Raw genomic sequence first — 24,202 nt, forward strand, 5'->3', positions numbered from 1 at the left:
TGTTGAAATAGATTCTGATTTTTAAATAATGTTTTGGGAACAACGATTTTTGTAAACACTTCTATAGAAAAAGGGTTGTTTTGAAAAGTTTAAATTTTATGGATGTTAGAAGTTGGTATCAGAGCCTTGGTTTGAGTGAATTGGAGGAACACTCGTGTGAATCCAGTCTCAAACTAAGGAAAAAGATTTTCAAAATGATTTTCAAATGGTTTTCAAAAATACTCAAGGAGGATGCGATATGTACGATCAGTCAGAGCCAATAAGTAGACCCCAAAACACCATACTGTTATTTGATATTGTGATATGTTAGAACAACATGCTAGTGATAGGCTAGGGATCTTCAGGAATTGCATGATAGAATTGCCTGATTATATGATGCCTGATAGCCTAGGATTCTTCTTTATATGAAATTGACATAATTACTGTAGTTGCTTAGTGTATGCATCATAGTTGTACATAACTAAGATTCTATAGCCTAAGAATGTTTGGTTTGGCCTTATTTCATGTTCTTGTTTGATGAAGGGCTTAGGGTATGATCAGATATTCGATTGTCTATAGGATCCAATGTTATGTATGGCTAGCATACACTAGTGCTGCAGGGTTGGTGAAAGTTTCATGAGCGGGTGCAGTGTATATCGGGTCAGCACGAGGAATGATTAGCCACTCTGGGGAGAGTGTGAGCAGGACGAGGGTGTACCTGTGGTGCTGGGAGTTGAAGATTAAGGATTTCGCGCGAGGATGTGTCTGATTTTATTGCATTTTAGTGCTAGTCGGCTTCTCTGCTCAAATCCTACTTGCTTTGTGCTTTGTGGAACTCATGAGTGATGTGAGTTAGCTATTGGGTGAATATGTCAAGTCACATGTGAAAAAGGTTGGATAATCTCAGAGTGACGGATTTGACCCTGCTGCGCAGCTCTCGTTTGAGTCCAACCGTTGTAGGGATGAGTCTGTTACTCGAACGATTATCTGAGCTTTATTGCATGTGATTGTATTCATGGAATAGCTAATTAACATTGTGAGGGGTTCTTCAGCAGCTAATTGCAGAGAAGTGTGGAACCCTAGGATTGCTTAGGGAGTATTTTAGTGCAGTTGTTTCGCTGTTGAGCATATTTCAGGAGTATTTTATGATTAGGTCTTAGATAGAGATGCACAAACCCAGGATCCGATCCGGTCAACAATCTGATCCGGTCAACAATCCGATCCGGCCAAATCTGATCCGAATCTGGTCAACAATCCGAATCCAATTTGAAACCGGTTTGATCCAGATTTTTTTAGGTTTTACCAGATTTTTCGACGGTTTAGGAACCGGTTTTTGTAGAATCCGGTTTGTGATCCGGGGGTAAATCCGATTTCGAGTCCGAAAAGTCAAACCGGTTTGAATCCGGTCACCGGTTTAATCCGATCCGGTTTGGTCAAAATCGGTTTTGACCGAAACTGGTTTTCGGATCAGATCGGTTTCATTTCGAGGATCCGGTTTTTGTGTGCACCTCTAGCTTAGAGGACCCGAGAGGATTCTTGAGGAGAGTATGGGTAGGTGTGGAAGGTAGTATTGGGCGCGTACTACTGGAAGCACAGGATCCATACTCAAATCGAGGAGCATTTCGGAGATTCTAAGGACTGGTCAGGATAGATAACATGGTTGGATACCATGGTTCGACGCAGTGGTTCCGTATTTGTTGATCTTTTGGCTTGGGCTGCTCAGGCGAGGATGGGTTTTGTGTTGTTCAGGCCCCTGTAACGATATTGATGTGGGTTAAATGGTTCAGACCTGAATTAGTATGTTGATTGGAAGTCTCGAGGGTTTTGTTAGAGGTCGTGCCTCGGACCTCGAGACACGAAGAGGAAGTGGTTGATATGACCGGCTCGGAGTTTGCATCTGGGATTTAAGTGGCAGATTGTCGGATTAGATTGTCGTTATCTGTGGCAATGATCTTGTGGCAAGGACCACAAGATTGGAATTCAGAGAGTTAGTCTCAATGACCTTGTTTGTAACTTTTGAAAACCATAAAGACATACCATGTTAAAAATTCAAAAATTAGACTCAAACTCAAACTATCAGAAAACAAAATTGTAATATACTCTAAATTAACACAAGCATTTTGATTTAAGGGACAATGACTTGATTCCATTTGCTTTTAACAATTTAATTTAATAATGCATAATTTAGTATAAGATCAATATAATTGCACTAGCTGTTAAATTGGTAAAAATTTAAATATTGTTGTATAAATTGATAAAGTTCGTTCCGTTATATAAATAAAAGAGACAATCACAAAAATAAACACATGATTGTTATAACCTTAGTTTTTTCGGATTTACATAATAGCCAAAATATTGAATTTCAAACTAAAATTGGAATGTTAAAAGGTCATTGAAATGCAACATAAGAAATATGAAATATGATATTTCATACACTACGATATGTTCCGAATATTCAGACTTAGATTCACGATATTAAAGTTTAATCAAATAAAAAATAGTTATATGGAATGAAAAGAAAAGCTAAATGGAATAATAAATCTTCCACAAATAAACATTTGTATTTGGAATATTGCATTTTCCATTTTCCATTTTCCTAACCTCTTTTGATACGATAAACAAATATGAAATATATTAAGGAAATCAGTGTTATTAAACCCAAGAGGAAAGAGGCGTACGTGGGCTTTAGCTGCTTAGATCCGATTTGTTTTATGACTTCCTCCCACATTGGTTAAGATCGAAAAGCGGAGCTGCTATATAAAGAGGTGAAAGAGAAGAAGAAGCACGACCTTACCAGAAACCCATGTCTGGTTGATGAACCATGACCATGTAACCAGAGCGTGATTAACATAACTTCATGGTCTCTTGGCCATGGCTCAGTAGATGATCGTTGCCAATCCATCTGATGGTCCTGGCATAGTTACATGGTTGTCTGACAGACAATCTCATTTCTTTTTCGGTGGAGGCTGCCTAGGCCTAAGGTTCTATTTCTCCAATTGTTTGATGAAATGCCTGAGAGGTTACATATTTTGCCTTCTTCATGGTTTAGCAATGGCTCAGTAGATGAATGTTACATGGTTGTAAACCCTTTTTCTTAGAAAGGATACTGTGTATGTTGCTGATATTTATGATTGTTTAGACCTTTGGATTGTCAAGAATGGGAATATTGGAGTTGTTTGGGAAGCTGCAAAAGGATGACAATTACATAAAAAACACTAATTAAAAAACATATATAAGTACACGAGAGGTTGCAATATAGCAATATCAAGGAAAGATGGTAAATTTTTTTTTTTTTAATTATTTGACATAATGAATGTTTTATGATGGTTAGTTAAACTGAGATTTTAACATTCAACAAAAACTATTCATATTCATTAAATTCTACAATAAATGATGGAATTCACAAGAGATCCTTTGTTCCAACCCCAAATATGTCAAATCGACTATGAAGAAGTCAAAACATGTGGAGAAATTTTGGATGAAATCGTTAATTGATTGTGACCAACGTTTGACTTTAAGATTAATGTTTAACTCATTGAATTTGTGATTAAATATCAGGGTTATTTGTTAAAAAATACCTAACATTTTTGTTTTTTCAATTTTAAGCTTAGTGTTGGTTTAACTCATTGATGGAATTCACAAGAGATCCTTTGTTGCAACCCCAAACTTTGATTTCACAATTTTAGTAGATTACAAATTTAAAAGACGCAACATGTTGGTTTTGCTTATTTGGACATGACATGGCGACACATCAGCATCACATGATACCATGTTAGCACCTTAAAAGAAAGGTAAATTTCATATTTCTATGAAACACATAACACTATGGTTTAAAACAAAATAGAAGTATTAGTGATATGATTAAAGACTATTTCAAGAAAAACCAACTTTTGTCAAATTGTAACTCCGCATAACACAAGAAAAACACTAGGAAACAATTGGGTATTTATGTTACTTTATTGAGATTCTAGGGTATTGTATAAGTATTTATACAACAGTATAACTGTAAACTCATAATCACATGAAGGTATACAACAAATTGGGACTAAAAATCAAACAAAATATATGGAAACTGTTTTATCAAGTGAAAGAATACAAAAGGTTAACTGAATATGAAGGAGGTTTATTTGGTCCTCTTCTTGGCTTCACTGTATAAAATCACCCCAAACACTGTAAGCAAGTAACCTAGCATCCCTGTTACTGATACTGGATTCTTAAATATCAAAATTGATATCACAACAGCTACAGCTCCTTTAGCATTCCCCAAAACCTGGTATGTATTAAGTAGTAACATTAATAAGATTTACAGCTACATTTTCCTGCAATTTTCCCTGAATGGAAGCATTGATATCTCATATAGTATATACCTGGAGAGTTAAAGCACTTGTATGCTTCGTAACCAAGAAATTGGTCAAGTTGACAAGATACGCTAAACCAGAATTAAACAGCAGATACCACACAATGTTGACATCTTTTCTGGCAAGAGCTATAGTAATTCCAACCACATTATCTTCCATTAACAATGTTGCAGGAAGCAAGATCACAACTGCTACTGGAGCCATGTACAACAAAAGATTCATGGAATTCAGCTTCTCCCTGTTATCATATTTCAAATCAATCCAATATTCCAATATGTTATGTTGTTAATCAATCAGATACAACTACAAGAGATCGATAAGAAGAAGAGAAGATTACCCTTCTGAGGATAGCAAAATTCCTTGAAGCACCGACTTTAATGCTCTTGCAGCTGTGGCGCCAAGACAAATGATGAAACCAAATAAATGGAAACTCGGTTCACTCTGTCATCACGAAATGAAATAATCAGACAGATGAGGAATTTGAGAATTGAGAATTGAGAATGAAATTAAATATTTTTACCCCACTAGCAATGACAACGCCGGTGACGACAGGGATGAGAGTTACATAGGTCAACCATGCCTCTCTTTTCATAGTCATGATATAGGCAAACACCGCCGTGAAGAATGGTGTGGTGGCACCGACGGCCTGCGTAAAGGAAACGGGCAAATACCTAAGCGAGACATTTCCGCTAACGACGGAGGCACAAAACACCAAACTGAGGGCGGAGATCTTGAAAAACTGAACCCTAGACCTAAGAGTTTGGAGAGGCACCATCTTCATCCAAACAATGGCGATGTAACTGAGCAAAGAACAAGCGGTCATATGGCACATGGTGAGGAAGATCGGGTACTTGAATCCATAGTTGCTGAGTAAGTATTTGTTGAGAAGGAGTACTCCAATGTTGGATGTGTACCATGATAAGACGAGGCCGATCGTAAACCACTGTGTCTGTGACTTTGTGCTGCCTCCCTTCATTAAATCGAAGGAGGGAGGTTGCAGGGTTTGGTGGGATTTGAGTTTTGTGGGTTTACATGGATGATGATGGATGTTGGGGATTGATTTAGGAATTGAGTAAAATGTGGGAGATCTGGGGAGTTTGGTGAGGGTTTTTGATGGATCTGATGGACGAATTTTGCAATGTGGATTTCAAGTCAATTGTGTTTTGGATTGATATGAGAGAGAGAGAGAGAGAGAGAGAAAAAAGAAAAGAAAAGAAGAAGAAGGCGCGAGGTTGACGTGGCAACGTTAAGAAAGGAGGATGTGCAAGGGAGATAGAGATACCTTCTCTCTCCTTCAATTATTTAAAACCCGGGTTTTTAGTTGATCCGGTGTGATGACCGGTTCACGGATCAACCTGTTGAACTGCCGGGTCAATCCGGTTTATGGTCTTTTTCTATTTTAATATATTTTTACTTTCCTGCATAATGCATAGACATATAAAACCAATAATTTGATGTCCTCAAAGTTTAAACATTGAAAAAATATCAAAACATGTTATAGATTGTGCTTGTAATGGTTCGTATTCCCTTGATTCCATATTTAACTGTATTGAAACGCAATGTTATAATCAATAAGCATATGTTAATTGGATCCTAATTACATAATCTACACAATCAGAAACCTAACAGTGATCAATTAACAATAAATAATCAATAAACTAACCAAAACCGTCACCTTCACAGTCGATAGGAGAAGAAAACATCAATTAATCGATCCAAGCCCTATCAAAACGGGTCAATTCGGTTTTAACCGGTTCGACATAAACGGTTCGACCGCGGTTTAGGGGAAACCCGGCCGGTTCGATCCGGTCCGTATTTTTACAAAAAACCGTTCTCAATTGACCCGCCTTCTACCCCGGGTCACGGTCCAACCGGTTGAACCGGTCGGGTCAACCCGGGTTTTAAAACATTGCCCTCCATCGACTCTTGTTTCATAAAATGGTTTGATACAAGGGGATACCGACTAAAATCACCAAATTTTATTTTGGATTTAAATAAAAAAATCCATGTTTTTGCATTATTGGTGAAATGGTCATTTAGTCTTTTAATATTTTATTTTTAGAAAGGAGCAAGTTGTTCCGAAGTGCTGGTGGATAGAATTAATCTTTATCTTTACTATATTATTAAGGATATTACCTATTTTTTGAAAATTAAGAGGTACAACATATATTACCTCATGTACAATAATATTAAGCATATAACCAATCTTATACCTATTATACTACACGGATCATATACATATTACAGTACAAGCACCTTACCTAATCTCCTAAACACAGCTGCCATCTAACATATTCACATCGACACCACCAAAGATGCAGTGAAGACTTCCCCTTTCCAACGTCATCCAATGCTTCGAGGGAAACCCCAGAGGCGAACGTAGATCAGAAACCGTCATTTATCAAGTTTTTCCGTTCGATTGATTGATCCGTGGAGGGAAACCTCTGATCTTGATCCGTTGTTTGAAAAAAAAAAGGAAAAATTAGGGCAAGATTTTTTAGATCTGTAACGGAGGCGGTGATGAACCGATCAAACCTCTGCTTTGGTGAATGCCCGTGTGGAGTGGAAAAAAACCCCGGAGGTGCACGTAGATCAGAAACCGTCATTTATCAAGTTTTTCCGTTCGATTGATTGATCCGTGGAGGGAAACCTCTGATCTTGATCCGTTGTTTGAAAAAAAAAGGAAAAATTAGGGCAAGATTTTTTAGATCTGTAACGGAGGCGGTGATGAAGACAGACTACTGCTACTCAAGGGTGTTAGTGGAGCTTTCAGGCCTGGTGTTCTCACAGCTCTAATGGGAGTCAGTGGCGCCGGAAAAACCACTCTCATGGACGTGCTTGCCGGTATCCAAAAAAACAAGAAACATTCGCACGTATTTTTGGATATTGTGAACAAAACGACATCCATTCACCTCATGTTACTGTTTACGAGTCTTTGCTATACTCATCCTGGCTCAGGTTAGCCACAGATGTCGATGAACACAAGAGAAAGGTCCTTTATACCCTTTTTCAAATTTGAGCACCTTTTTTAGTCGATTATTATACTGGTTTCTCAAGTTGAATAGTGTTTGTTTACAGCAATTTGTAGATGAAGTGATGGACCTTGTGGAATTGAATCCATTGAAGGATGCGTTAGTTGGATTGCCAAGTGTCAATGGTTTGTCAACTGAGCAACGAAAGAGGTTAACAATAACGGTTGAGTTAGTGGCTAACCCGTCTATAATTTTCATGGATGAGCCGACTTCTGGTCTTGATGCGAGAGCTACTGCCATTGTTATGAGAGCTGTAAGGAAAACAGTCGACACAGGAAGAATAGTTGTTTGCACAATTCATCAACCCAGTATCGACATTTTTGAAGCTTTTGATGAGGTAAGAATTTGCACTTAATTACTATTTAACCATTCGTTCTTATGTTGTTCAATTTGTTCTAATCATAATCGGTTTTGCAGTTGTTCTTGATGAAAAGAGGAGGACAAGAGCTGTATGTTGGGCCTGTGGGTCGCCATTCTTGGGATATAATCGAGTATTTCGAGGTATGAAGCTATCTAATTAATAAATATGACTCAACTTGAAATAAGATCGATTAAGTTTTTTAATAGTGAATGTTTTGATAAAACAGGCTATTAATGGCGTAAGTAAGATAAAAGACGGATATAACCCTGCTACCTGGATGTTGGAAGTTAGTACTTCAGCTCAAGAACTTACACTCGAAGTTGATTTCACTGGATGTTGGAAGTTAGTACTTCAGCTCAAGAACTATTTAGTTTTTGTTTTTGCAGATGAAATTGAAGATTTGTGAACATATGGATCAGTTTTAGGTGCTTCTTAAACATGATGGTAATCTGAACAGAAATACAATATATGCTTCATTGTTCATGTTGTTCAGTCTGATATGTATTTAACTATTTAGTTTTTGTTTTTGCAGATGAAATTGAAGATTTGTGAACAATACACAGATCAGTTTTAGGTGCTTCTTAAACATGATGGTAATCTGAATAAAAATACAATTTTTTTTTATTAAATTTGCAGATGAAATTATTTTATTAAAAAATAACAATCCGATAGACATGTTTTTCAGTGCTATGTATTTGGACCCAAAAATGCTGGAAAGTCTGCATTGTTAAGTTGATTTATCGGAAGGTAAAAGTTTTCCTAATTTTTTTTTTTGCTATTAAAGTGTTGTTATGGATAAAAGAGATGGAATGATGTTCAGTTTGAAGTTGATGTGCTGTGAAATTAGAAGACTTATGAAGGATTTGAAGGATGTTGAAGGGTTCAAGATTGGCTATTAGGGATGGAAAAAAACCTCATACCCAACGGGGAACCCGAAACCCGCATCCGTTTTGACCGGGAAATCCCCAAGTTGACCGGGGATGGGGACGATGATGGGGAATCCCCGAATAAAAAAGTGGGAATGGGGATGGGGATGGGGATACCCCTAATCCCCGACCCTGGACCCGCCTCCGATATATATTAATAAATAAAAATAATACAAAACATATATTTATATTACAATTTACAATACATAAAATTTGATCCAAGTAACCTAACTCATTAATAATTACTTGGTTGAAATTATCTTTGTTTTTCTTTATCTAATTTAAATTCATGTATATTTTTTGTATTTTTTTATCTATTTTAACTCAAATATCACTTTGATAATTTTTTTCTACTTGATTTTTCATGTATGTATTTAAATTTGGTAGAAAATTTGTTTATATTTTTATGTAATCTATGTATATTTTTATATTTTGTAAAATCTTTAAACTTATGATGGTAAAATTGAAGTTTAGAGTTTTTCTTTACGTAAAAGTTTTCATATTAAAAGAGAAAAAGAAATATTCGATTCCCCGCTCCCCGTTGGGGGTGGGGATGGGGGTTTATTTATATTTCCCAATGGGGATGGGGATGGGGACGGGGGTTGGAATGATGATTCAGGGATGGGGATTGGGGTCCCCTGTAATACCCGCCTCCGTTGTCATCTCTATTGGCTATGGTAAGGATTTAGTGCGGCTTGAAGGATTTTGGAGTTGTGTTTGGAAATAGATAAGTTGGATGTACACTACCACTTTGTTTGTGATGGGTAGGTGTTTTATTAAAATCATTTCATGTTCTTGGCCGGATAGCAAATATATATATAATGCGTAGGTTGTTCAAATCATTTATTTATTAAATAAAATGTACTATGTACAATATGAGATGGATTCACCAAAATAGGTTGCAACACTTTGTGGAAAAATGGTGAAACTCATTTACATGGGTAAATTAATGTCGTAATACATTGATTTTTTATATATTTGTGAAAATGGATAGATTTAACAAAAATAAAAGCAAATAATGGTCAATTGGTCATTAGTCATGACGTTGTATCACATGGGAAGGTCAATTATTCGAGGCAACGATCTTAATCTCCAATCGTATCAAGAGCATCTAATTATTTCTGACTTAAATTTTTGTCTATTGTTAAGAATTTTATGTTTTTAAGGACAAACATATAAAAATGTGGTTTAGATACTGTTCGATAATCTTTACTATCCACTTGATCTTAACAAACAAAACAAAATGAGATTTTTAATTTCAGAAAAAAAAAACATGAGGATTGCACACACACCAAATAAATTGTTTGCTGAAAACGTATTCTTTAACCCAAAACCAATGTACACTTGATTTTAATTCGAAACAGGCTGCCAAAAGAAAACTAATTGCCACTCAAAAACTATTTTCCAGAAGAATCTATATTGTACAAAAATAATCCACCAAAAGGCTGAAAAGAACTATCTCTTACAAAATGAAAACTAATCGCCGTATGAAAACTTTCTGCTAAAAGGAACTATCTGGCGCCGCCGTATCGCTTGTTTTTCATGGAGAAGAGAAAATTTCCACAATAAATGATAGTGTCGATGAGATTAATGATTTATTGATCAGCCGATTCCATGGAGAAGAGAAAATTTACTACGGTTTTGATGAAGCTGAAGACGATATAAATAACTTATATCCTGTGGAATTCTTGAACACACTCAGTGTTAGTGGTTTACCCCCTCATTACCTACGACTGAAAGTTGGATGCCCGATAATACTGTTACGGAATCTCGACCCATCAAATGGATTGTGTAACGGCACCCGATTGATATGTAAAGGTTTTCAACAGTCAACACAATGTAATAGATGCTGAAATAGCTGTTGGTCAACGTGCTGGAAAGAGAGTTTTTTTGCCAAGGATTCCTCTATGTCCGTCTGAAGATGACATGTTCCCGTTAAAGCTAAAGAGAAAACAATTTCCAATCCGATTATGTTTCGCAATGACAATCAATAAGGCCCAGGGACAAACAATTCCAAATGTAGGAATTTATCTTCCAGAATCGGTTTTCTAACACGGACAGCTTTATGTGGCATTATCCAGAGAGGTATCACGTGGGAATACAAAAGTATTAGTGATCCCTGATGAACAATTCAACGGTAGTGAAGTCTGTACTGTAAATGTGGTGTATAAAGAAGTGTTACATGATCAATAATGCACAATCAATCATGTGTTCATTTACATTTGTAAAGAATCCAAACGTTTCATTCTTAATTTTTATTGATTTTGTATTAGTTAGCATAACTCTTAATAACGATATTTTAATTGGTTATTTTATGTTATTTTTACCGTGTTGTGTCATGTTTGTCATATTTTAATTGGTTCGTTTCGTGTCAATGTAAAAAAACAAGTTATCGTGTCATGTCGTGTCGGACTAAAACACGATATGACACCCTAATTTGATAGCACTAATTGAGGAAACCGATTCTCATAAAGAAAACAATTTACCCAATAAGACAATCAACTTTACTATTTTAATCAGGAAAAGTAGTTTTAACCCAAAATAGCAACATACATATAACTTTAAATCAAAACAAAAATATACTTATATTTGAAGTCCAAAAAACAAATCGCCTCTAGAAACTAATTTTCGTAAAAACTATTCACACCCGTCGCTTGGCGCGGGTAAACGGCTAGTTTGACATAAAATGGTTTGAAATATGATATATCGGACTTGTTTTCGGCAAATTTATTTTGGACAAACGTGTCAGATACTATTGAGATACACAATCCATACTTATTTTGATGTTTGCATCATTGCATGTGTATTTACATATGTATCGGTTAAGAATGAGATATACAAATACCACCGAATTTAGCCGAAAATTAATTCATCTAACATAACAAATTAGCTTAATGTTTATGTTATCGAATTTGATGTTATTGGATTTGATGTTGAATTTGATGTTTATGTTATTATACTTCAAACTTCATACTAATAGTTTTAGAAATACATATAACATAGATAAATAAGAAAATATTTTTTTTATACACATCACATTACAATGTGCAACATAAACCTTACATCGTAATGAAATACAATGCATTACAAAATATTCCCTAAACCAAAAACTTGATATGTAACTAAATAGAATATCATGTGTACGTCTACTTGATTTAGGTACTTTGTTAATTGCGGCCAACATATTGCCATATTGGCTCGATGTCTTTTGCAAACGATGTTTTGAATCGCTTAGTATGCATATTTAGTAGTCATCTCGGCATCCTAAACCAAGCCTAAAATACAAGGAATTATACTTGGTTATTTTCGGTCCCTAATGTTACAGACCAAGTTTCTGGAAAATTCAACGATCGTCTAGAGAACTCTAAAACGATCGAGTATACTCGAGAAGTCTCCGGAGAGATCAAGAATGCTCTACGAGACCTTGGAAGCTGCTAGAATATTATAGATGTACGTGGAACAAAGGAGAACGATCTGGAATAATCAAGAGGGCACTAGACAAAGCTAGAACGAACTGGAAGACTTTGGAACGATCCAGAACACGCTAGATCATACAAGAGCGATTTGGATAATGTTGGGACGACCTAGATATTTCTAGAGCACCGTAGACATGTATACCATAGTCTAGAGTCTTGTAAAGGTCATGTATATAATAAAAAGAGTCTAGATTAGTCAAGAATGATCAAGACCTAGAAACTTCCATTTGAGGAGGTGGAAGATACCTATAAATAGAAATGATGTCTCATTTGTAGGAATCATTGGGAAGTTGCCTTGTAAAGTAGTCGAGTCTATAATAGAAGCTTTCTTTCTTACTTCGTACCATTCCTTATCGCATCTCTTGCTATCCTAGTCGTTAGTACATCGTAACGAAGTGTTCCAAGCCTGACTTAGTCGAAGAAACACTAAGTGACACACGGTGATCGAGTCATCCCGTAACACTAAGCTACTAACCTAGATTTTTTCTATGTGCACTTCGGGTCATTAAAACATACACATAATTTTTTTTTTTAAAAAAAGGTAACATTTGGCATGACAATGATTTTAGATTTTTTCTTGTTAATCGATGTTTTTTTAGATTTTTTTTACCATTCATAGTTTGTCTCAACACAAACAAATACATATAGACATATGATGTTAATTAGGAATACAGTAATTAGAAAATATGCCTTTTGGACTCACACGTTAAAATCAAAAAACATATTTAAGCTTGAATATGACGATTTAGTCTATAATACAACGAAGTCTTCAAGAACAATGTTCCATAAATGTTTTGTTCTAGCCTCATACAACAAAATCGGGACTTACTCTTTAAAATCGGTGCAATATAACAAACACATAAACACAATAGATGTTATGTTAATGTTGCAGCTTTGAAAAAACTTGTAACACATTTAAACCTTAGAAAATATGTCTTTGGGACTCGTACATTAAAATCAAAACACATATGTAGGTCTTCCTGAATGTTTTGTTCTAGCATCATACAACTAAATTGGGACTTACTATTCAAACCAGTGCAATATAACAAACATAAAATAAAAAATAGATGATATATTAACGTTATTAACGTTGCAACTTGAAAAGGCTCGTAACACATTAAAACCTTATACAATATGTCTTTCGAACCTGCACATTTAAATCGGAAACACATATTTAGGTCCGGAATATAACGAAGTTTTTTACGATATAAGAGCATTGTCAGCTGCCATTTCGAAGAATTCCCGATGAATCCAAACATCTCATCGGAGAAAGGGTTGAGAGAAAGTTCTTGAGAGGGTTTGATGTAAATGAAAATGAAATCAACTTTAAATAGGGATGGAATCCAGAATGATTCATTTGGATCATAAAACACGGTCAAATATATTATATTCTGATACACCTTTATGTCATGTCTCATCTATTTTGTTTTTCAGAAACAACATTAAATCCGGAATGACATGTCCTAATATTATGGTCATTTTTCAAATGGATTAATATCATAAAAAACTCTATATATTGATTTTTTTTTCTGAATTAAACCTCAACTGATTTGTTTCCTCAAAAAGACATTGTATTTTTCAATTGTTTTTGATTCTTCACTTTTGGCAAGTTTAGTGGTAATTTCCCGGTTTTACACAATCTTTTTTTTGGAAAACTCTCATGTTTTTTTTTTCCGAAAAAAACTACAAGTTTTTTTTTTCCCAAAAAGACTCGCATGTGACAATTTTTTTTTTTTTTTAATTTTAATACAACTTTCATGTTTTTCTATTTAGAAATATTTTCAATTTTAGAAATGATTTGATCTATAATAATATTTTTATATTCCATTAAGACTTAATTTATATTTCCATTTGAACCAACCTTTTTCTTTTGACTCATAATTCTCATGTTCTATTTTGTTGTTGTTGTTTATTATGTTCTGGTTTTCAACCTTCAAATATGAAAAAAAAACATTTGATTTGTTTGAAACAAAAAGAATGACTAATGTCTCAAGTTCCTGTTTGCAAATGTATATCAAAATCTATTTGCAAGATGCTAGAAGATTATAAAAGGTGTATAAAAGTGATCTAAGTTGATTTGGTATCTTAAATTGTTTTAAGAACTAAAAAGAATGATAATTTCAGAACAACAATCTATGTTTATCTAATCTAAGGTTTCATATTTTGTCCATTAGAAACATTGTCAAGCAAGGCTAGAGAACTGTTTTTCACTTTTTACAATCTTTAAACATCCTACAAATAAATTTTAATATAAATTTTGCCAACAATAACTAGACATGACATCTCTCTCTCTCTCTCTCTCTCTCTCTCTCTCTCTCTCTCTCTCTCTCTCTCTCTCTCTCTCTCTCTCTCTCAAAGAAATCAAATGTCTCTTTATTTATTTATTTGAAAAGAAATCAAACTTTTGGTTTATATTTTAATGTTAACAACTATCAAAAACACCATAAACAACAAAAAATAATAATAATAATAAAAACATGGCAATTATGAGCCAAAATGATAATTTTGTCAAATTTGAGTTTTTCTAGAAAAAAAAGTTAAAGTTTTTTTCCAAAAAAAAATTGTTTAAAATTAGTTTAGCCTACTAAAATGGCAAAAAAATGATATTTTTGTATAATAACCTCTCATTCTCATTATATATATAACATCCAAAATATCATCAGTGTGTGGTTTACCATTTTTTTTTATATCCATTAATATCCCTTGAATTTAATCTCCTTTTCAACCCAAAATACTTTTTAATTTTTCATTTAATATATAAGTACATAACTTAATAAAAAAATCAAGTTTTTGTTTACTTGATGAAGTTTCTTTATTATTTTATGGTATAGAGTTGTTTTTTAGACAATACGTAATTATGTTGCATACGATGACCAAAATTTATAATATTTTACTCCAAATTGGTATCAATTACATAGATTGGTAAGAACATAAACCGTTATTGCATTATTGATTAAAAAAAGTAGATATTGTAGTATAAATTGTGAACAACAAAACATTATTGTATATAAAAAAATTCTAACTGAGATCAGGAGCATTTAACTAACATCCCTGATAGATCGAAAGTTATATACCAAAATTTTAATGGAAATGCACAAAATATCTATTTTGTAGGAAAAACTATTGTTTGAGGAGATAGGCATCTCTATTTTTAGAAAAAATCCACCCTACTTATTGCCTTATTAAGGCATGTGGGACACGAATTGGTTAGGATATCAAACTGTCCAGAAGGAGAGTCGTTATGAAGTGATAGTGGGGTTTCTTTCTTTATTGCAAGTCTTGTATGTAAACTAGGGTTATTATTTTTTTAGCCTATAGTTTTATTGAACTTTGGAATTAAGAAGCAGATGCATCATTTTCGTTATTAGTGGATCATTTTTTATTTAATCACAAGGATGAGGATGAGGATGAAGATTTTCATTGTTAGTGGATCATTTTTTATTTAATCACAAGGATGAGGATGAAGATGAGCCTTCCTTTTGAAGATAGATGGTATTGGAGTTATTTTATTAATTTGCTTTATTTATCGTGTTTTTCTAATAGTGTAGTCAATCAAATTGACAAAATAGAGCTGTATGTGATGAGACTTAATAACTATCGTTGACAGTTTAATACTACTAAAAGAGATTAATGGGTCTACTTTCTTTTATATTATGTTATATTTTTGTTGTGTAGTTAATGTAAAAGGACTTATTCGTTGTAGAATAGACAAAATGGTCAAGGCCCACCTCTACGTAAGTCTAAGCCTCTAAGGCCTGGTTCAAGCCCAAAAGTCCGAGTTGAAGCTATTCATTAACACCAACTATTTTTTTTTTTTTTTTTTTGCAAAACTAGCTTGTAAGCTCAAAACTATAACTTATTGACTTTTATTTGTTTACAACTGTCTTTGCTAGTCGTCTTTTGAAAGCTTTTAGCTTTTAATAAAAAGCTTGAACTAATTATTAAGCTTCATTATGCTTTTAGTTTTTATATTAAACAAGTAGTTCATAATCCAAAAGTTATTTCAAGTAGTTTTTTAGAGCGTTTAAATTTTTAGGAGCTTTTAACTTTTTGATTTTATGCAATTTTACACATTTTGAAAACTTACAACTACTCTTGCCTAAATCTATACACAAATAAAAACTACAATTTCCAATTAATTTTATCAAACATACCCAAAGACTAAAAACTAAAATCTCTCAAAAACTATTTGAAGTAACTTTTGGATTATGAGTTATTTATTTAAAATAAAATTTTAAGCTCATACTCCCAAACTAAACTTTTCTTTAATTCGAGTTTTTTTTTTCTTAAAATTAAAAGTAAAAACTCTTAAAATCTATTAGAAGTTCTCAAAATCTTGTTGTCGAACGTACCCATAGTGTTAAGTTTTACTTGTAAAAATTGATCATTCAACTTTGAACTTATTTATTTTTAGTTTATTGCTTGTACAATAACAACGTATACTTAATATTGTTACCAGTGTTATTAATAAAATTGTTGTTTGAATAATATGATAATTAATTATACATGAATAATTTCATTTCATTACCAATATCAAACAATATAATTTATAGTTATTGTAATAAAAAAAATATATAAGGGTTACTTTCAAACAATTTTTATCTATTTGGTGTAAAAGACACTGTTAAGGGTCAAGGATGGTCTGATACTTGCAAAAAAAAACATTTGAATTTGAATTTGTATTATCTTTTTATATTTCAAAAAATGACATCAAATGGATCCAACTCCAACATGTTGAAATAATATAAAGTAATTATCAAGAAAAGGGTATTGAAACAGCGAGGCGTTTACGCCTACAAAATTCCAAATAATTTGCTTCATGAGATACATAAATCATAATTAGATATTATGGTGTATGAATAAGTAAAAAAGTAAAAACAGTCAAAGAAGCTATAGTAAATAGTAATACATTTCTACAGCTTCATTGCCTTGTGAAGCTGCAAGTTTTGCAAGTTGATAAACTGCAGTGAAGTTTCTTTGAGCCATCGCCTCTTTCTCAAAAATAGCATTAGATAAAACAACCGCTGATGCTCCCTCACCAATATATCCACCAACGAAATCTATATAATAACACATATATCATGTCATGTCATATCATGTGATGTGATGTATAACAAACATAGTATATATCATTATAACCTACCAATTGTTATTCCTTGAGATGCAACTAAAGGAATATGAGGAAAAGGCTTCTTCAAAGTTGCTATGTATCCAACACCACCAAGTGAAGAAACAGGGTATACCTTTAAAGATACACAATCATTATAAATTTCGTTTTTTTTTGTTACTAATTTCAAATGAGTAGGTAACATAATAATGTAATAGAAAGAAACATGAATGTTAAAGCACCTAACCTTCACGATTTTGGCACCAGCATTATATGATGAAAGTATCTGTAAAATAATTTTACAGATAATATATAACTCTACAAATGCCTTAGTTTTTTCTGTTAACAAATATGATTGTATACTTACTTCTGTTGGGGTCATTACACAAGGTATATATAGCAAATCATCACTGTCTTCATCAAGAATACCTTGCAAGCAATTTACATTATTAACAGAAGATTTAAAAATAGTAAACAAACGTTATATTGTTGTAATAATTTCTGACATGCCTTTACAATTGCAGGACTCATGATGAATTTTGCACCAGCTTTTTTTGCATTTTCTGCATCCTCAATATTTAAAGTGCCAATCTGGAACATATTAGAGAATTAAGAATTTAAGATATGTTAAGAATTCATCCTTGACAAAAATAGTTCATTAAAAAATGATCATACAATTGATGATTGTGGAATACTTACCCCTAGAGTTGTGGTTGGAAAATCCTGCACCAGTTGATGTAAAACCTATCAAATAAAAAATGTGGGAAACTGTAAGCTTTCAAGATCATCAACCAAAAATGTATGAAATGCATGTAACTTATACAAGTGGCTTTATGTTAAACAACCTCAAAAACACCTGGGGTAGAAACCACAATCTCCTGTTGCAAATCAACAAACATTGCTTCTATGTCAAAACATCACAATTACATCCATTAAGGCCTTGTTTATTTTTAAATTAAACTAATAATTGTAATTTGTCATTACATACTTATTCTAGCTTTAATCATGTGAGTTAAAAGCATTGAAGAGTGAAAAGTACAAGTGTTACATTAATTTAGTTTTCTTTACTTTCATTCATTTTGGCTACTTCATCTTATATGCAAGTTATCACAATTGACAATGGCAATACTCAAGAACATTGTGAGCTACAAGGTGAAATCACCCCAGAAAGTTCAATTGGATGCTAATTACAAAATCTGTTTTCATATGCTTTTTGTTTCAGAACTAATAACCTAATTCAAGTAAATTATTAATAAGAATTTTAAATTTGCAATAATGAATTGAGAAGTTACTTTGTATATGAATCTTAGGTTCAAGTACGAATGTTATTTCTTTTGGGAGCATAGCTCAGGTGGAACTTTGCATGAATTCACTCACCCAAAGAAGAAAACATACACCAATTTCAAGTTTTCAATCCTTAATTCTACTAACAATACGACAGCAACATACTTACAATCGATATTTCACCCGTAATTGCAGCCTTTGCAGCTTCCAATGCCACATCCGGGCTAAACACCATCAACACACGCATGAACGGATAGAATTACATGATAATTGGAATTATTGATATAGCGAGGAAACAACAATCACCTGAAATCGAAAATTCATTACACGGGAATTGAGCAGAGAGTGTTAGATGATGAGGATGATACCTTTTGGCGCGAAGACAAGCAATAACGCCAGACTTTAATATGCTACTTAAGGTTGTTGCACTGGTGGAGGTGGATGGTCGAGTATGGAAACAACGGATCGGAAGAACCCGAGTAGTTGGCGTAGGCGGTGGTAGAAAAGTGAAAGAAGAAAGCGAGGAGAATTGGGCAAGTGACATAGCAGTACCCTAATAGCAGCAGTGGTGTAACTGTAACTACTTATGAATGATTGTAGGGGCAAAAGGTTTAGTGGACTGGTGAGTGGTGAAGGTGAATTCCTTGATAATCATATATTGTTTCATTTGTTTTCGGTATTGGACGATTTTCCCACTTCTAGGAATCAATCATGTTGGTTAATCGAAGAAAAAAAATCATCATATTTGTAATTGGAATCTTCATCTTTTTAATTGAACGACAATTTATAAATGGTTGAAAGTATAAATTTTCATAAATTTCAACAAAATGAATCTACATCTTTTTAATCGATTCAACCTCCACCGTAAACTCTCAATTGCGAAGTGTCATCTGCAAATCCAACAATTCACGGTTCCTGTCAAGAATAGCTCTAATTCTTATTTATTTTCTTCATTGGAAATTGCCATTTTTTATTAATCACATTACTAGCCTACCAGGTAAACATATGTACAAGCCTTTGAAGCAAGAATTTTATATGTTTCTATTTTTGTGTGAATATTAGATATTTGATGATTGTCCGCAAAAAGTTTATCTACTTTTTTTTTTCATGAAAATCATTGCATAAAAATCAATTATTTTAAAAATTACTTTTGATAATAGGTATGGAAATTTGTAAATGTTAGTAGGTGATTTAAGGTTTTTGGATGTTGGAATGTATATATGTTGTTCGATAGAATGCCTCAAAGAAAGAAATTGTTGTTTTCCACTTTCTTCATGTTGTTCAATAAGGAAGTTTGTAAGTGATTTTCTCTCATATATGTATATTTTAATATCATTTGTTGAGTTTTATTTGTGGGGAAATATTACCTTTTTTACCTTTCTGTATATGTAAACAGTGACAAATGAAGTTGCATCAGGTGAAAATGCCTCAAGTAAAGAACTTGTACTTATAAAATTAACTGAAAATGAAGTTGATCTTGAGGTACATCGCTCAACCCATCTTGAAGTTAACTGTACGCTTATGTAGGAACCTTTTCCAGTGAGAATTTGTTCATTTGGCACGTTTGGGCAGGACCCTTTTCCTTTTACAGAGTGGTGATGCTCCTAGCCAACCTGATGGATGTCTAAACTTTCAGAATGAGCAACTACTTGTGTGTGTGTGTGTTTTTTTTTTTACTTCATGTGTATTGTAACACTTGTTTTAAAAGAAATTGCAAAGCAAAAATAACAACATAGTTTTCTTTGGATTTGGCTATAGTATTGTGTACTTCATGTGTTTTGTTACATTTTTTTTATTACATGGGTAGGTATTGTGACACTTATTTAAAGAAAAAAGCAAAGCAAAAATAGCAATGTACTTATAACTTTAACATATGCTAGCAACGTACTTATTCGTTTGACATATAATAGCACCGTACTTATGTTATTGACAAAAATACCAACATCCATCAGTCAAAATATTTATTCCAAAACTGAAACAAGTTTTAAAACTTATAAAACGAAACAGGTTCAGAAAAAAAAATGAAATGGGCTCTAAAACTAAAGTAGGTTCTGATTTAGGTTATACAACTGGAAATAAAAAATGAAGCAAGATCTAAGCAACATCTGAAACAGGTCCCAAAACTGAAGCAGACTATAAAACTTGAAAAAAAATCATCCCATCACTGTTTCTCTTGCAACGATTCGTCCGTTTGATACATGAAAAATTAAATAAATAATCAGTATAATTATGAAACTAGGAAAATCATGAAAAATTAATAGTATGGTAACGACCTTTCTTTTTGAACAACTAATGGCATAATGACCCAGTCCATGGCAATAAGAACATGTTCGTTTTTTTGGCACTTCTAAAAAAGACTTAAGTCTGCTTGCATTTTTAGGACGCCCTTTGGTATTGGTTGGGCCAAGAGGATCCCTAACAGATAACTGAGACACCATATCGACTTGTGAAATTCCCACACAAGAACCTTGAGATGCATTCTCAAAAATTTTAATCTTTTTTCGATTCGCTTGATCATCTAAAAGACTTATTAGCAAAGTGTTAGAGTTTTTTAATCTCTAGAGGGGAGTCCCTTGCTTGTTCAATTAATTTAGTAAAATTTGAATGAACACACCACAAAGTGAAAGCACTAACCCCACTTTCATTATCCATTTTCTTGAGTCCGATGCTACCATTACCCACCTTGTACCTTGCATTAATGGTCCACCTAGGTAAAATATAGTGACTCGGAAGTGTCTCAACATGTCTCTTCTTCATCACATATAGGCTATGCTTGCATAATATCCCATATGTCTCAAACTTAGCACACGAACATGTGACATTTACTTGATTCAAAGACCGAAAGCTAACAATTCGCCAATATGTTTTATCAGTGTTCAATTTCCCCACTCGATATTTGATTTCTTATGTACATTTACTTAAAGTCTCATGAGTTAAATTGTTAGTGGCTTCCATCCATTCTTTTTGAAAATTATCAAAAACTTTTCTAGTATAACACTCACCTACTTTTGCTTCGATCGGATGCACAGAAGATAGAATTGCACTCGAGTTCATAGTCTTGAAGTCTTCATCTTCTTCGACGGCCCTTCGAGACTCGACTGCTTTGTCATACTGTAATACAAATTCATTCAACATGGTCCTCGAATTAACATATCTATCAAAACATGAATTAATACTCTCACTTCGCCCACTTGTTGTCATACCATAAAAAAAAATCTTTTAAGAAGGCTTTAGCCCAGTGTATCCGTTGGTTATACATTTGACTTACCCAACAATTACTTTCCAAATTATACTTACCACATATACCTTTCCACTTATTTCAAATTCTTCAACCGTGTCACTATTTATCCATTCTCTATAAAATTCTTGAAAATCACTATAACGAGAAACATACGGTCGAAGATGTTCCGATTCATGCTTCTTAATATGCCATGAACAAAAGTGATGTCGTGTATTTGGAAATACTTTTCTTATTGCATTACCTATAGATTTATCTTAATCAGTAATAATTGCCTTTGGATGATTGCCAAACATACATTTTAAGAACTGCTCAAATAACCATTCAAAAGTCTCTTCCTTTTCATTTTCCAGCAATGCTCCACCAAATAGAGTATATTGTCCATGGTGAGTCACCCCAATAATGGGAGCAAAAGGCATCTTGAATTTGTTAGTCATGTAAGTGACATCAAACACAACAACATCTCCAAATTTAGTATATGCATCTCTTGATCTTCCACCAGCCCAAAAAATATTTTTAGGGCTCCCATCATCACACAAATCCACAGAAAAATACTGGCCATTATCCAATATTGATTTATCTTGGAAATGTTTTATAAGTCCATAAAACTCCTTTCCTCTACATTGTTTCCATTGCTCAGATAAGACATCAACACATTGCTTTGAAGTAACATCAACTTCATTTGTAGTTTTCATTGCATTAATAGCCTTCTTAACCTCACAAGGCTTTAATCCTGCTTGGCCTAGTTCCACTATAAGAGATTTACATTCCATTGAACGGTGGATCTTACTATGAGATTGATGCTTCATTACCTTTGTTGGTGTCATGTTCAAGTCGTGATTGTGTGTGTCGTTAAACACGTCCACGAACCATTTCCCGTCTTTCTTTTTCGTAATACGAAACATTGCTTTGCAACCTGTTCTTACATCTCTACGATGTTTTTTTCTCATTTCCACCTGAAGTATTACGATTCCTTCTTTTGAAACCTTCTTTGTTGCAAACATATATCTTCCGAAAAGCTTCATTTGTTCCCTTATTTTTATATTTGTGATGGATATGTATACCAAATCCATGTAAAAACGAATAATCATTATAAAAATCATATGCCTCCTTGTGTGTATCGAAAATCTTTCCCAAAACACTTTCTGTTCATCTTCCTCGCATTCAACATTTCCATCGTTTATTTCTTCAGTTTCATATGTTGCTTCTGGAAAATCATTTGCTTCAACATCGTTTATTTATTCAGTTTCATATGTTGCTTCTGGAAAATCATTTACTTCAACATCTTCAGTTTCATACATCACTCACTATACATTACATACAAGAATAATAAAAAATTAGAAAATCTCATTCACCAAGAACTAAGAATGGAAGAAAACAAAGTCTAATTTTTTTGTTTTAAATTTCTCTACGTTAAGTCTCTACACGGAAGACATAATGCAATTAACAAGATGGAAAATCCAATTACAAGATGATTATTTGGTTTTCCTGTAGCTATGTTGTATCCATTTGGCTTTTTGTTTCAGGCTCTTTGCTAGTATTTCTTTTTTATTAAGCTACACTTTAAATAAAATCATACTATGAGACCTGTAGAGTTATTAATAATACATATCTCATAATTATGAGTGTAAGTCACCACCAAATCATACATACTGTCACACCCCGAAACCAATGGCGGAAACGTTCCGGGGCGGAGGACGTCATGTGTAGCATCACAACCAATGAATAACAACAATCATAGCAACACAACCATTACAGTGAATACTTAAATAAAAATGTTTACATGAGTTGAAACTTTGTCTGAAACTTTGTTTGAATTACATCCAATAGCTTTGTATAGTATAAACATAAAACTCTTATTGCTCCAGTTCCTCGAAAATCCAGCAAGTACCTGTCTACTGATTTCCTGAGAATACAAGCAGTTTGAAAGAGTATCAGCATAAAGCTGGTGAGTTCATAAGCGGTGGTTTGTAGTGAAAATCGTTGATGAGTTCGGAAAATATTTGTATAGTTCCAAGAAAATCCGATATTTTCTTTAGTGAGAAAGTAGTGTTCTCGATTCTCTATAAAACCATGAATGTTTGTCACTGAAAACTGTAGTGATATGCGAAATTATTACTTCATGTGACTAACTAATGCTAATCATGATGTAATAGTATTTCGTGCGTGAAACCATTGTATGCTCGTTTCTGTTTGAAAACCCTGAAAGTTCTCCAGTTGTAGTGTGTATTAGTTCTATTTAATGTAAATAAAATTGTTGAAGAGTGTTAAGTTGTAAACTAAAGGTGATTTATACATATTGTGAGTCGTATAACCATGCTTGATATGACTAGAGACCTTTCCAACGTTCTTCAGGCGTCGAGTTAAATGACATTTGTACATCTCAGGCGTGCCCGCCTAACTGTAGCTAGCAGTCCAGATGTGGGATTGTCAGTCCCGAA

General features: G+C 33.5%; 3 protein-coding genes across 9 annotated transcripts; 1 reads left to right on the top strand and 2 right to left on the bottom strand.

The window, feature by feature from the left end:
• Positions 1–3,907: 3,907 nt before the first annotated feature.
• On the bottom strand, positions 3,908–5,575 carry LOC145111056 (putative sugar phosphate/phosphate translocator At3g11320). Its single transcript, XM_079047353.1, has 4 exons — positions 4,858–5,575; positions 4,675–4,778; positions 4,347–4,575; positions 3,908–4,249 (listed from the first exon to the last, which is right to left on the bottom strand). Exons 1-4 carry the CDS (start codon positions 5,311–5,313, stop codon positions 4,103–4,105), a joined length of 936 nt encoding a protein of 311 aa, XP_078903479.1. The 5' UTR covers positions 5,314–5,575; the 3' UTR covers positions 3,908–4,102.
• Positions 5,576–6,564: 989 nt separating this feature from the next.
• Positions 6,565–9,009, top strand: LOC145111057 (ABC transporter G family member 44-like). 7 transcript variants are annotated; one of them, XM_079047358.1, is made up of 7 exons: positions 6,565–7,329; positions 7,416–7,706; positions 7,787–7,870; positions 7,957–8,016; positions 8,102–8,174; positions 8,263–8,323; positions 8,403–9,009. In XM_079047358.1, exons 2-5 carry the CDS (start codon positions 7,434–7,436, stop codon positions 8,153–8,155), a joined length of 471 nt encoding a protein of 156 aa, XP_078903484.1. In that variant the 5' UTR covers positions 6,565–7,329; positions 7,416–7,433; the 3' UTR covers positions 8,156–8,174; positions 8,263–8,323; positions 8,403–9,009. The 7 variants fall into 7 exon arrangements, with proteins under 7 accessions (XP_078903484.1, XP_078903485.1, XP_078903482.1 ...); XM_079047359.1 differs by having other exon boundaries at positions 8,416–9,009; XM_079047356.1 differs by having other exon boundaries at positions 6,566–7,329; positions 7,957–8,174; positions 8,403–8,477; positions 8,551–9,009.
• Positions 9,010–16,888: 7,879 nt separating this feature from the next.
• LOC145113878 (uncharacterized) lies at positions 16,889–19,068 on the bottom strand. The gene is made up of 10 exons (XM_079049923.1): positions 18,892–19,068; positions 18,693–18,747; positions 18,085–18,117; positions 17,939–17,983; positions 17,746–17,830; positions 17,607–17,668; positions 17,487–17,525; positions 17,276–17,375; positions 17,042–17,192; positions 16,889–16,925 (listed from the first exon to the last, which is right to left on the bottom strand). Exons 1-10 carry the CDS (start codon positions 19,065–19,067, stop codon positions 16,889–16,891), a joined length of 783 nt encoding a protein of 260 aa, XP_078906049.1. The 5' UTR covers position 19,068.
• Positions 19,069–24,202: the final 5,134 nt, after the last annotated feature.

The sequence above is a fragment of the Lactuca virosa genome, chromosome 5 (assembly GCF_052849685.1).
Source record: "Lactuca virosa cultivar CGN04683 chromosome 5, Lactuca_virosa_CGN04683_v6, whole genome shotgun sequence".
NCBI lineage: Eukaryota > Viridiplantae > Streptophyta > Magnoliopsida > Asterales > Asteraceae > Lactuca > Lactuca virosa.

Bases quoted from the DNA above. Each gene is read 5' to 3' on its own strand.
- LOC145111056 (XM_079047353.1), bottom strand. From the start codon at position 5,313: ATGAAGGGAGGCAGCACAAAGTCACAGACACAGTGGTTTACGATCGGC. The intron at 4,576-4,674 runs GTAATCTTCTCT...ATATGATAACAG, and splicing joins ATTTTGCTATCCTCAGAAGG to GGAGAAGCTGAATTCCATGA. The intron at 4,250-4,346 runs GTATATACTATA...AATACATACCAG, and splicing joins CAAGTGCTTTAACTCTCCAG to GTTTTGGGGAATGCTAAAGG.
- LOC145111057 (XM_079047354.1), top strand. From the start codon at position 7,434: ATGGACCTTGTGGAATTGAATCCATTGAAGGATGCGTTAGTTGGATTG. The intron at 7,707-7,786 runs GTAAGAATTTGC...TCGGTTTTGCAG, and splicing joins TTTTTGAAGCTTTTGATGAG to TTGTTCTTGATGAAAAGAGG. The intron at 7,871-7,956 runs GTATGAAGCTAT...TTGATAAAACAG, and splicing joins ATATAATCGAGTATTTCGAG to GCTATTAATGGCGTAAGTAA.
- LOC145113878 (XM_079049923.1), bottom strand. From the start codon at position 19,067: ATGTCACTTGCCCAATTCTCCTCGCTTTCTTCTTTCACTTTTCTACCA. The intron at 18,118-18,692 runs GTAAGTATGTTG...GATTTGCAACAG, and splicing joins TTACGGGTGAAATATCGATT to GAGATTGTGGTTTCTACCCC. The intron at 17,984-18,084 runs GTTGTTTAACAT...TTTATTTGATAG, and splicing joins CTACCCCAGGTGTTTTTGAG to GTTTTACATCAACTGGTGCA.